The sequence below is a fragment of the Quercus suber genome, unplaced genomic scaffold (assembly GCF_002906115.3).
Source record: "Quercus suber isolate HL8 unplaced genomic scaffold, Cork oak 2.0 scaffold_732, whole genome shotgun sequence".
NCBI classification, from domain to species: Eukaryota; Viridiplantae; Streptophyta; class Magnoliopsida; order Fagales; family Fagaceae; genus Quercus; species Quercus suber.
The window spans coordinates 322,767-334,763 of NW_027070172.1; the positions used below are offsets into that span (position 1 = coordinate 322,767).

General features: G+C 33.6%; 1 protein-coding gene across 1 annotated transcript; it reads right to left on the minus strand.

Annotated features, from left to right (window-relative positions):
- Positions 1-6,013: 6,013 nt before the first annotated feature.
- Positions 6,014-11,997, minus strand: LOC111991091 (D-lactate dehydrogenase [cytochrome], mitochondrial; the record flags this gene model as incomplete). The annotated part of the gene is given in 8 exon segments (XM_065766702.1): positions 6,014-6,336; positions 6,827-6,870; positions 7,146-7,276; positions 7,409-7,488; positions 7,599-7,661; positions 8,159-8,268; positions 11,786-11,894; positions 11,965-11,997. Coding segments are annotated over 8 exon segments (690 nt in total), but the record flags the coding sequence as incomplete, so codon positions are not given.

The following is an 11,997-nucleotide window of genomic DNA, read 5'->3' on the forward strand; positions in this document are numbered from 1 at the left end:
AATTTTACCAAAAGTTTTTTTTTTTCATCCCTAAACTATTGAAAAAAGTTCTTTTTTCATCTCTATTTTTGTCTCAAAACTATTGAAAAAAATCTTTACAAAGTTTGGAAATGAAAAAAAAAAAAAAGCTTTTTAAAGTTTAGGGACAAAAAACAAACTTTAGCAAATTTAAAGACCAAAATAGTATTTTACCAAAAAAAAAAGAGTGAGTACGTAACATAATGAACATATTCATTCTCGTGTTCAATGAACTGCTGAACATATCCATCATCCGTCATACCAAAAAGTCTGAAACATCCAAGAAATGCGGTACATTGACCGAAAGCAAGGACATCGTATGCAATTTTTGTAATAAAATCCTTCCCGGAGTCAAACTTGCTGTTGTTTGGGGAGGATTTTATAGTTGAAGCATAGGCGATCTCATTGCCTTCAGTCAATGCACTACAGATTGGGCATTTACAGGATGTTTCAGAATTTTTGGTATAGCGGATGGCGATGTGTTCAACTAGTTGCTGGTATGCGAGAATGCTGCAGCACAAATTATGCAATCTTGTGTAAGTAGCCCATGCTTATTGAGGTTGTTCTAAGATATGCCTTTGTGATGTTCATTATTTTGTGTACTCACTATTTAGAAAAAGATGGGAGAGAACACCCGGTAGATATCTTGGTAACATCCATTTACTCGAAGGCAAGAGCGTGGGGTCAGATCCACAAGCTTAACATTGGTATGGAAACCAGAAACACTTCCAACAAGAAAACTGAAATACATTCTTCTTCTAGAAATCCTAAACACAATCTTAAGTTTTCTTTCTTTCTTTATTCATTTATTTATTTAAAGCAGTAGGGGAAAGTAAGAGCAAATCCAATTTTGCATATCAAGGATAAAAAGCAGAGCTACTACCTGACAGCTAAAGAACTAGAGCAACGTGTAGCACACAGACACCAATAGTTGCACCAGACTCTGTTAGTAATTTTTTTAAGTATATGGAAATCTAAAATTGCATAATGACTTTAAAACACAAGTAATACAACAGGTGCATTTATTGAAAAATGAAGTATATTAGAACATACTAGAGAGTTACTATCACCCTAAATTGGTCATAAATGATATGGAAAAACTAAAAGTAGAGAATTATATTCACAAAATGGGCTGTTTAAGCATTTTCATATAAAATTTTAACCTTTTAATTGACAACATCAAGCACCTACCCCAATTTTACAGTTTTAAGTAGCTTCTTAGATATAGCAAAGCTTTTAGAAGCAGAATACTTAAGCTATGTGGCGTCAATATCGAAGACTTTATGGTTCAACAATAAGAATCATGTTAGCTTATTAGGCTGTTAGTATGCTATTAGGTTAGTATTGCTAAGAATGTATTACTTGCCTCCTTGGTTCAGCCTTAATGGTCCGTTTGGATTGAGGGGGAGTAGAGTAGAGTAGAGTAGATTTAGCACAAAATTAGCTTACTTTTTAGCCAAGTCTACTCTACTCTCCTTCACTCCCCCTCCGTCCTCCCTCCATCCAAACAGGCCATAAGTTCAAATTTATAATAACTAAATTATTGCAATATTTCAAATATCTTTTTTATTATTCTAGAAAGAATCCAAAAAAAAAAAAGACCTAATGCAGCCAATTCCAAAGAATTCAATTATCACTTTGTAATTCTATACAGAAATTACAAAGGAGGAAAGATAAAGATTGCATGAAAATTTTCTATTATGTAATAAAGCAACTTAGCTTTACCATTTTCTTTCCATTTTTGCAAGCAATATCAATGTAAAGACTATTTCCCCAGGATGACAAGTAGGACACCACTGTAGTTTATATAGATTAACACAAACCAATTAAATAGCATTTACTTGTTTCTCAAAAAAAAAAAAATAAATAAATAGCATTTACTAGAAAAATTGTTTTCTAGGACATTTAATGCATTTCAGTTTCTGACAGGATGCTTTCATTTGATATTGATACAAACCCATCGGTAGAACTCACCCTTGCAAACCAACTTATAAGGAAAGGTTGCCTAAGAGCTTAAATACCTATAGTTAAACTTACACTAAAGACATGTGGGACACTAGAATCATAACATCCCACAGCTTTGCAACCAACATCTATGACGGTTCACTCTATCAACACTGACCCGATGGTAGCCCTTTTTCTTTTTTAACTGCTCCACTCACCTATTAGTTATTCAATGACTTAGTAAGACATTTTAATCTAACTTTTAGGTCATCCCTCTGAAATCCAACCACAAAGCCACAACTTATTTGATCCCATACTCAATGAGATACATTGGATTACCCGACATGGTGGTTGGCTCCGATACTAAGCTGATATGACCCCCACCACAACCACATGCTACACCTCTTTTCCTGCAAGGGGCTATGGTTAGATCAAGGGATTTTTGGAAATTAAACAATAAAGAAGAAGAAATTTCTGGTTATACTTGAAGGGATAACATAGACCTCCTTGACAAGAAAAAATTTGAATTTTTTACTAAAATATTCTGATGCTTTCTTATTATCAAACGTAGGCTATAAATAGCCTTCAACTAAAGCATACAAGGCAATCCTAATCAGTAAAGATAAAACATCACCAACTCTTATCCTATTCCAACTCCTAAATAGGGATGGCAATGGGTAATGCGGGATTGGATCATGGGTGTCTTGTGACCCCATCCCCGCCTTGTCTCCTCTTTAGGATGAGAAAAACCTACTTGGGACAAAAGCACAGTAGGGTAGGTTTGGGATGGGTTGGAAATATTTTAATAATCCTAACGAGAGTAATGAAGATAAAGATGAAATGTAAAGAGAAAATGCAATTGTAAGAGTACCAAAAAAAATAATAATAATAAGAGAAACAAATATTTTAGAAATTGTAACATAATATGTATAAAATATAAATTATAACTAGTATATGAGTTTGTATTGGTCAAGAAATAGTTTTACATAATAATTTTTTAGCCATTTTTATGTAACATAGAGGACTAAAGAAAATTTGGTGTGACAAGTAATAAAGAAAGTAAAATAAATAAGTAATTGAAACTTCTTGCAATTTTTTCTTTACGTAGACTTTCTTTCCTTTCGTTAGCAAAGTTAGAAAACAAAATTAAAAAATAAAAAATAAAAGATAAATTATATATTTTTCCTCCCTAAAAATAGTTTTAGCTTGCTTGACCTGCAGTTAGGATTGTAGAAGAACCAAGCCAATTATGAACAACTCGAACTCAGCTTAATAAAAAGCTCGTTCATGTTTGCTTGTTTATAAATAAGTCAAGTTTAAGCCTTAGTTTTAGGTTCGTTTAATAAACAAGCTGAGCCCAAACAAAAATATTTGTTCACAAATAAGCTCGTAAGCTATAAGGCTTGATACAAAACAATTCAAGTATAGACTCATTTCTAATTTTATATGTGTTAGCTAATTTTACATATCTTAACAATGACATGGCTAACATGAGACCACTATCTATTACCTCAATTTTGTTTTTTCTTTTTAGACTTTAGTTACATTTAAAAATTAATTAATTAATTAAGTGGACCACATTTGATTCTTTCCCATCAATCATCTAATGTAAAGTAATGAAACATGTTAGTATTTTCTCATTAATAATAGTTACAAACAAGTATTTTTCTAATGTGAATGTAAAAATTGTATTTTGTACAATTACTGAAACCGTAGACAAGGAAGGATGAATGCATGAATTTAATTATGTAAAATTTTAATTTAAATAATGGCTAATCATAAGTAGGACTAGACATATGATAAAATGAGTACTTTTTTTTTCTTCTTAATTTTAGAGATTTAAGCATTTGATAATATAATTTTCTTAGATTTCAAGCTCAAAAGCTTAACTTGAGCTTGAGTTTGAATTTGATATTAAGCTTGAGCTTGGCTTGACTAATTAATCAAGCCAAGTCAAGCCCAAGCTTTTTTATTTTCCCACGAGCTCAAGCTCAAACATGATTTTTAGGCTTGTCACGAGCTAGAGGCAAGTTTGAGCTTTTGACTTTTCTTGACAAGCCAAGCTTGAACATGCGCTACTTGATGTGCATGAAATATATACAATAAAGTATTCACATATCTACATATTTAGCTTTACTTTTATGTTATTTTGTTACTGATTATATAATATCTTTTTGTTGCAGGTAACAAGGGATTTACATGCAAAGTGGGGCTAGGCCAATTGAATTCAAGTCCAATTGGAGCAAGAAATCAAAGGAAATTTGCACCAAATCCAAGTCCAATTCGGATTAGGATTCCAGCCTGCACATCAGTTAGTAGTTTTGGCATAACTTTCGGCTCAGATATCCAATCGAGATGATTTAAGTTGGGCTGGAAATTTAACTTAAAGGGCTACAACTTTTTAGTTTACCAAAAGTCCGAATTCTGAATTTAATTGGGCCAAAATAGTCGGTTAAATGAAGCCTAAAAATCTGAGATTTTCTCCAAACGGGAATTCAACTTGTAATAGGATTCCTTGACCTATTTAAAGGCTCTTTAAGGTAAAAAGAAGAGGGAAAGCCTGAGAGGAAAAGGGGGCGCCGCATAGAAAAATTTGCTTTTGGGAGTCTTTTTGAAGAGGAAGATCTGAGGACAAAGGCGAGAGTTTCGTGTTGATCAACCAATTCAGATGAAAGACATAAGTTTAATTTGTTTTCTTTTCAATTTTATTATGAACTAAATTTTATTTTCTAGAGCATTGATGTAGTGTAGCAATGAACACACAATTTATTTTCTAAGTTATTTTATTTTTAATATTTCCATGATTGAGTGTTTAATTCTTATTCTTAATGCTTACTATTTTTTACAAATTATAGTTTGATCAATTAAATTACAATGAGACCGAGAGGTGATTTGTTATTTTAGTCCTAGAATTAAACACCATTAGTTGAGCGAAAGTAGAGATGCTTTACTGTGACTAGTGTGATTTTTCAAAAAATTCAAAGTAAGTAATGAGTCTCCAATTAATTAAATTCACATAGAGATATGGAATTGTTAGTTGAAGATATTTTTGATATTATTCGAGAGAAGATATTGAATACTTAAGAAATTTTTAATCATCAACGGGAGATTATTAGAATTTAATAATTAGGAAGGATAAATTGTGCGGAATTTGTTAGGTGAAATCAATCGCTCTAGATCCATTCTTATCATATTTTTACACTGTTAGGTTTTTTACGCCTTGTTAATTTTTTTTATTCGTAGATTTATTTTTATTAAATAGTTTAATTTAATTCAGAGAATAGAACGTTCCATTTATTTTCGATTTTCCAAATAGTAATTAATTTAGTGAATTTCGGTATTCAATAACATAGTTAATCCTTGTAGGTACGACATTCGTTTTCTAAAAACACTTTCTACTTGTTACGATTCTGTGTACTTGCAGATTATTTTACGTGAACACTACTCAACCAAGTTTGCTCTTTTACAGCCCTAGCTACAGTCAACGTGACTCAATCCATTGTTTTGGTGGGTTGAGTTCAAGTTGACCCATTTTTCGTGGGTCCGAAAAGCCCTTACCTATACCCATTTTTTTCTTTTGGGTTTGGACGGGTTAGCAGGTGTGGATTGGAGACCAATTTTGCCAGGAGGTTGGGTTGGACAGGGTTTTGGGCAGCTGATTATTTAACTCATAAGACTCAGGCTTGGCTTGAATCTAATCCAACTAATCTGAATCAAGTTCCTTGCTGTACCAAATTCCAGTTACTGAAATACTAATCTAGAGGTCGTTTCCATCGAGTGACAAACCTCTCAAGGATAAATCAGAGAGCAGAACCACAAAAAGATAAGGGGACTCAGAATGGCACAAAAATCAATTTACTTCTCTTTCTCATCTCCATCCAAGCAGATAGGGTCTTTCCCTTCAACACTCACACACGCTCACACAACACACATAAAACCATTTAAGGTCACTCCAAAGAAGGGAGCAAATTATTAAAACTAGAAAATTTTAAATTTCCTTTGTCAATAACAAAAAAAAAAAAAAAAATGATGAAGAAGAAGAAGAAAGAAATAGCAGGAGAACAAGAGGCACACTATGAAAGGCCTGATGCAATAGCGACCAAGTTCATGACCCATTATTGCCCATAATATACAGTGAAGATTTTATAGCCCTATAGGTACAACATTTGAAATGTATAGATAGGATGTGCACGCATGTGACAAGGTAGGCGTGGACATGCATATAAGTGCGAGCAAAGAAGGGTGGGGAGCTCTTTAGAAACAAATGTGAGGAGGAATAAGCTTCCCTGGATTCATAATACTGTTGGGATCTAAAGCAGCTTTTATTCTTTTCATTGTCCCCAAAGCCTCCACTCCAAGTTCTTTCTCAAGATACTGAAAAGAGGAAATGTAAAGAATCCAATCAAAACATTCTACATTGTCAAATAACACTGAACAGGGCATTTGTCTTTGAATTTGGGTGGCTAATCCCGGTATCTTATGTATACAAGGTCATCTCAGGATAAAACACCAACCAAAATGAGAAGCATCATAAATATTTTGGTCTTGCCATAGTCCTCATAGTGTAAAATTTACCTTCTGAAGGAAGACCAATCTATGGAGCATCAATACTGTAATTTATTAAATTATCATGGTGAAAGCTATCCTTTCCGGATATACTATCTTATTTAATTGTCCCATTTATCCTAATAACCATGCCATTGGCCAGCTAGGGAAGTGCCAAAGCATGAAATTGAGAGCAAACGCATTGTTTTAGATATCAAAATATGGGCATGATACTGAAGTTGATAACCAATGCATTTTAGAAGTTGCCTCCGAGTATTGTATTAAATGGCCTACATATCTAAAGATTTGAATGAGTTACCTTCACTTTCCCTGTCCCAACACCATGTTCACCAGTACATGTTCCTGCTTAGTTGTCAAAGAAACCATTCATTAGCTCCACAACTTGCCTTTTCAGGTCATGTTCTAATTTTTCAGAATGGAAACCACTAAAGATAACATTAACTTCAGATTACTGCATGTATGCAAAAATACTAGATGAACATATGAAAGATAAGCACTATGGGATTATGAATCACCACAGACAAAGAGCCTTTATAGAATAATTAATGTTACAGGTAACCATGAACATTCGTTGTTAAAAAGGATTCCGTAAGTCTGTTAAAGATTAGAGTGCATACCTTCCATTGACAATGCAGTAAGGACCATAAATTTGTTAAGTCTCTCTGCTTCCCACCGGTGTTCTTCAATGTTAGGGTCAAACATAACCACCGTGTGGAAATTTCCATCACCAGCATGAGCAACAACCATGCTGTTAATAGGAACAGAGGCATATGTATTGTGAGCATCAGTCATTTGACTAACCACATTACTACAGGAACACAAAATGCTCTAATTTAACTTATTGTCCAGAAAAAGAGAAAGCCATTCTGATCAGACATACCAGACCAGTGGTGATGCATCCAGCTCTTGTTTGGACCTTGATATCAATTCTGCAAGGTGCGAGAGAGGAACACATACATCCTGCAAAAATCAAAAGTTATAGAACTAAAACAAACGAAAAGCAAAGAGGGTCCTTGGGAGTATAAGGAAGCAAATAAAACTGTAACTAAAATCCATTGATATCAACTGACCGAAATCATTGCCTCAAAATTAGGTGCCATTGCAAAGCAAGCCCATAGTGCCTCCTTCCTTAGCTGCATGTCATTAAAATTTTGAGTTAGAAAATATGGAGAATGGCAATGAGAACCATTTGGATAAAACCTCTGAACAGAGAGTCCTTATCAAACAAAATAAATAAATGGATCTAACTGAGAATAATTAGAAAACAAGCTGCAGTTTGAGTAAAAAACCAATATCATACTAATTCAACATGACCATACAGGCCACTTGGGTTTTGATCCGAGAGTTATGGAAATCAACCTGATCTCTTGTATGTTTTGGTGAGGTTTCAGGTTTGCATTTATGCAACTTAAGAGACATCTAAATGCACTGTGCATGTCCATATATTTATGTGCATGCATGCACTAACAGGTAAAATTGAGTCTAAGATCTATCCATTAAGGGTCTGTTTGGAATGGAAGGGGAGGAAGAGGGAGGTGGCTGGAATTTCCAGCCAAAATTTTATATGTCAACATGAAGAAAGAGCTATAACAAAATGCCACTCACTGAACATCAACTGAGTAACCACTACCTTCCAAAGCTCCTTTTTAGCTTCAGGATCTTCTGCAAAAACAAAATCTGAGCCATTGTGCTCTGCAGCAATCTTCTGAACAATTTGTGTTTGCTCACGTGCATAAGCCTCTAAATAATAGTAATCAAGAAATAAATTAGTAAACAATAAAAGGTAATCAAGAAGATGGCATAGGTGTAGCTTTCTATGGGAAATGGTGATGCATTTTTCCAGAATAATAAAACAAGGATCATTTTGCTCAGGATAATTTCCTCTTTTTTGGGGGGGTGGGGGGGTTGATTTAGAGCCTGTGTCATAATGACAATACTATTTGTTGTCTTACTAGTGATTACAAGCATAAACTAATTACCTCCTGTATAGCATCAATTTCTGTAGCTAATACTGATTTAAACACATCAATCATCAAATCATGTTGTTGATGCAGTCACGGATGATTAAATTGATTCAATGACTACTTTGCAAATTTGTCTATCCAAGATTTATTTCATGGAATCCATGTTTGCAGTCCAATTGAAGTAAAGGTCAAATGAATTTAAAGGTCTAGTTATATGTGTCCTAGGGTTGAAACATTTTTTAACATTTGTTTATATTGAAAAACTTATGGTCAATTTTATATTAAAACGGAAAATTTTGTAATTTACGCAATCTTGCAAATTAAGGGTATTTGATAGTTTAGTTGAGTCTAGAATTTTCTAGGAGATTCTACATATTTAAGGTAGTATTTCTTTGAGTTCAAGTTAGTCTTTTATTAGACACTATCTTATTAGGTTGTTTAGTTCATTGGTAAAACTAGTAGTCCTAAACACAAGAATGAACCTTATATGTATTTGCACTCATCGTACTCAAAAAATAGATGGAGTTGATCAATAAAATATTGGGTGAGTATTGAGGCATGTTGGTTTTATTGTTCTTTTCTTCTCCCTCTCTCCCTCTCTCTCTCTCATGGGTACTATTCACAGGACGTGTTCACATGCACTATTCACAAATTGTGGAGAAATTCAATTTTCGTTTCCTTTTACCTCTTTTCAACCCTAAGTCAAATCTTTTCTCTTTCCTACAAAACCCTTCTTTTTAAACCATTAATCTGCAAATCCTCCTTAACCTTAACCCACCAAAAGCACATGTAGACAAATTCTCCAATTTGTCCTCTGTCAATTTTGTAATAGAACCAAAATCCTATCACAAGTTGATGCAGATTGGTTAAGGAAGAATAAAATATTTTAATATTTTATGTTATTTTCTTTTTCCTAGTTGAATTAGGATTTTAATTGTTTTTCTTTTACTTGTTAAATTGTTTTTCCTTTCTCAAGTAGAAGTAGGTTTATTATTTCATTTTCCTAAAAGAAGTAGGAGAAATTCTATTCCTATAAATACTCTTTATAGAGGGGTTGATTATGGATGTTATGCATTGATTAATAAAAGTTTGTTAGAGATGTTTTTTCTATTATTTTGCCTACTAGCCTAGTGTTCTTGTAGAACTTAGGTTTCATGGAAGAGTTGTAGTAATTATGTATTACAGATTCTGCTTCTACATGCCCACGCTGCATCACAAGTTCTTTGCTAAAATTTTCTACCAACTGCTTGATGAAATTCCGCATTCAAGAAGGTGGTCACAAATGCAGAACCATTTTCAGAGTCTCAGGCTTTTCTCAAAATTTTGTGGAAACCAAGAAAAATTTAAAACAATTGAAGGAAATGGTGTGCTCCATAGAAGCAATGTTAAAAAATTTGTCTACTATGTGACAAACTTTGGATAAGCTAGCAGTCACTATTTTGGAAAAATATTCAGCTAAATGGCAATTGATGAAGGACTTATAAATTCTAAGTTTCACCCCAGTTTATCCCCACACTTGTTAGCAAACATCACAGCTGTTCCCCATCAAAATCTAATATATGCAGCCTTGCAAATTTTCTGCCACAACCTCAAGCAAGCATTGGTTTAACGCATCAAGGTGTGACACTAAAAGAGAGAAATCCAGCTTTAAAATTCACCACATGTCGAATTTCAAGAACACCCAAAATAATGCATTTCATAGACAATAAAGACCATAAAGGAGCAAGGTGAGCACGAGGCTGACCGTGGAAAAGTCAGGACCAATGAAGATATGTGTTACAGCTATGGAGCAATTCAAGATGGATTTAAGTTGTAAAGCCTTCTAAGCATTGATTTTATTATTCCATAAGAATTTGATGATATGGTGGTAAAGAAAAGTTTATTATCCTTACTGCTTCTTAAGGCGATATAGAATTGGTGCAAGTTTCAAGTATGAAGGTTATTATACTTCAACACTATGAAGCTCAAGGTCAAGTTTTTTTTCCCACTGGGGGAGAATGATGCAATCATCAAAGATTAATTTGTTTTGTTTTTTTCAAGATTTATTTTATGGGCTCCATGTGAGCTGTCCAATTGACATAAAAGTCATGTGATTTTAAAGGTCTAATTACTTATGTCCTGGGGTTAAAACTGTTTTTAAATTTGGGTTTTTAAAAGATTTATGGTTGATTTTGTATTCAAAAGGGCAAACTGTAATTTTTTTTTTTTTTTAACCCAGCAAATTAAGGGAATTTTGGTTGTTCAGTTGAGTCTAGAATTTTCTAGGAGATCCTATGTATCTTAAGTTTTATTTTCTTTGAGTCCAAGTTAGCCTTTTATTGGTTAGAGAAAATTGCACTAACCTCCCCCCTTGTTTCGAATTGTACATAAATCTCCCTTGTTAAAAAAAGTACACTCATCTCCCCTACAGCTTAACACCATTAAATTCTATTACAGATTGAAAAATTTATGCTTTCACCCTCACTTCCAAATAAAATTTCTATTTTACCCTCCCAACCCACCATCACCATTCTATTCTTCTCTTTTGCTTGACTTTCCTTTCTTTTGAATATCTAGCAATACAATTTATGTGTTTTTGTGATTTCTGGCAGCTTTTTGGGTGACATTGTGACAAAATGTTCCAAGTAATTTACAGGGGACGTAAGTGTACTTTATTTTGAAAAGTGAGGGAGGTCCATGTACAATTCGAAATAACAAGGAGGTCAATGTAATTTTAGTAAACCTTAGGAGAGATCATTTTTCCCTATTAGTCATAACCTTATTAGGTTTTTAGTCTACTAGTCAAGCAAGGAGTTCTTAATACTACTAGTACAAGAATGAGTCCTTGTATATAATTGTGCCAAATGTGCTCAATAAGGTAGGTGGAGTTGATCAATACAATATTTGTGTTTGCATATTGTGGCACATTGACCTTATTGTTATTTTCTTCCTTTGTCTCTCTCTTTGATATTCCATCACTGCTCACGAGTATTTTTCATGCACAGCATTCAAGGATTGTGGAGAAATTCAATTTCCATTTATCATTACCTCTTTTCAACCCTAAATAAAATATTTTCTCTTCCCTACAAGACCCTTCTTATTAAACCCTAGATCCACAAATCCTCCTAAACCTTAACCCACCACAAGTACAAGTAGACAAATTCTACAATTGCCTTAATATCAAGGAAAGGCTTCCAGGTGTACAATTAGTAAGTGCAGCAAGTTCAATGATAAAGGTTGTTTCAATTTGAAATTGCATTTAGCCAAAAATAAATAAAAACAGAAAATATTGAGAGAACAAGGATCCCATTTACCTGTGCCTATAAATTCAAACATTAAAGTTGGAATTTCAGGCAAATTTTTTCCATTGGCAATATTGATAGCCTTCACTTGAACCTCATCCAGTAGCTCCACCCTTGACACCTAACAATTATAAAAAGAATATCCATGAAGGAATTGATAATTAGAACAAAATTTGCAGCTAAAGTCCCACCTGTATACCAGACATCATCGTGGCTATAGCAAC